The following is a 1,905-nucleotide window of genomic DNA, read 5'->3' on the forward strand; positions in this document are numbered from 1 at the left end:
GAAAGGCCTGGGGCACTTTGAGGGAAACAGGATTTGATATTGGAAAGCAAGGGTTAGGTTTATGGGAGTTCATTATTTTTCTGTCTTTGTTCAGGAGTTTTATATACTTGAAATTGTCTACAATAAGAATACTACACAGAGGCATGAAAAGGGAAGTGATCCTTCTAGCACTTAGAAGTAACCCTCAAGAGCCCTCAGAAATCTCACCCCACCTCAGACCCATATGGTAGTCCATGTTCCTTACAAATTTTCATTCCAGTTGAAAACACAATCAACGAGTAGTACAGGCCAGTTTTTGTTAAGAGTTGGACCAGCCCAAATGAGTTGTGTGAGCAGGGTGGTAGACTACATTAAACATTCCCTTACTGCTCACGTGGTGTTGCTAACAAGCATAAACAGCACTTTCTTTGCAGTTGGTTCCTTTTATTTTCTGGTCAGATCAGTGGCTCCCAGAAGTCTCTGGCTTTACCTTTTATGCAGACAGAACGGGCAGGGGCGACAGAGCCAATCCCTGGCTGAAGGAGCACTGAAAGGCTGTTTGTTTGAAGTTGCTAAAGAAACATATGGACCAACTGGTTGTCTTAGCACTTCTTTAACAAATGGTGGTGGGGCTTCCCCTGAGCAGGGAGGGGCTGATCCCAGCGTGATGTCAGAGCAAGGTCTCTGAGAACAGACTTGGGAGTAAGTCAGCTGACCCCAGGAGGAGGAAGAGTAAGCCCTTTCCAGTTGTTCTCCAGAATAATGGTGGGATCGAGGGTAGGACGTGGCTGAGGGTCCAGCAGACGAGACTACTTCTTTAGGTATTTCTTTCCTTTGCAAAGAGAAATAGAAGCTGTGTGTTTTGTTTCAAACATTGATGTTCCTAAAGTTATGTAGATGACTATACATGTGTAAAGGAATAAAATGGTTCGCTCTTATCCGAAGCCAAAGCTCATAACCTTAGTAATGGCAGGAAAATCATCACTTTTAAAAGTAATTCTCCTTGGAGATGGTGGAGTTGGGAAGAGTTCTCTTATGAACAGATATGTAACTAATAAGTTTGATGCCCAGCTCTTCCATACAATAGGTGTGGAATTTTTAAATAAAGATTTGGAGGTGGATGGACATTTTGTCACCATGCAGATTTGGGACACGGCTGGTCAAGAGCGGTTCCGAAGCCTGAGGACGCCCTTCTACAGAGGCTCTGACTGTTGCCTGCTCACTTTTAGTGTTGACGACTCACAGAGTTTCCAGAACTTGAGTAACTGGAAGAAAGAATTCATATATTATGCAGATGTGAAAGAGCCTGAAAGCTTTCCTTTTGTGATTTTGGGCAACAAGGTCGACATAAGCGAAAGGCAGGTGTCCACAGAAGAAGCTCAAGCTTGGTGCAGGGACAACGGTGACTATCCTTACTTTGAGACAAGTGCGAAAGATGCCACCAATGTTGCAGCGGCCTTTGAAGAAGCAGTTCGAAAAGTTCTTGCCACTGAGGATAGGTCCGATCACTTGATTCAGACAGACACTGTGAATCTTCATCGCAAGCCCAAGCCTAGCTCATCCTGCTGTTGATCCCTAAGCAGATGGTGGGTGCAGTTTGCCCAACTCACACCTACACACATGGTGAGCATGAGGGTGGAGAAGACCTGTAGGGTTTGCAGCACTGTGTCGTGTACTAATAAAATTAATGTACGTCACTGCTTCATTAGTTGGGAGAAGGGACACATCCACTCTGGAGCAATCCATTTACCCAGTAATGGCACCTTGCCTTTCTAAATTGTAACAGTTGTCTAACAAATGTCTCTTTAAATATGTACGTTAGAGCTAATGAAATGACCAAGACTTTAATTAGAATGGAAACAAAAACATTACTGTTGTAGAAGATATACTTGTTTTGACTCCCCACCCCCCGGGAAAAGGGAGAAC

At 44.0% G+C, this 1,905-nt stretch overlaps 2 protein-coding genes across 3 annotated transcripts in view; one reads left to right on the forward strand and one right to left on the reverse strand.

The window, feature by feature from the left end:
• Rab9a (RAB9A, member RAS oncogene family) overlaps positions 1-1,830 on the forward strand; it is a 66,715-nt gene extending 64,885 nt beyond the window's left edge. For both annotated transcript variants that reach the window (XM_004635048.3, XM_023719531.1), the window contains one exon: positions 917-1,830. In XM_004635048.3, the coding sequence (XP_004635105.1) occupies positions 946-1,551 (606 nt within the window). In that variant the 5' untranslated portion in view covers positions 917-945 and the 3' untranslated portion in view covers positions 1,552-1,830. The remainder of the gene's footprint in view (positions 1-916) is intronic.
• Positions 1-1,905, reverse strand: part of Trappc2 (trafficking protein particle complex 2) — a 42,391-nt gene that overhangs the window by 20,700 nt on the left and 19,786 nt on the right. The gene's annotated exons all lie outside the window — the stretch shown is intronic.

Source organism: Octodon degus, unplaced genomic scaffold, assembly GCF_000260255.1.
Source record: "Octodon degus isolate 3935 unplaced genomic scaffold, OctDeg1.0 scaffold00069, whole genome shotgun sequence".
Taxonomy (NCBI): Eukaryota; Metazoa; Chordata; class Mammalia; order Rodentia; family Octodontidae; genus Octodon; species Octodon degus.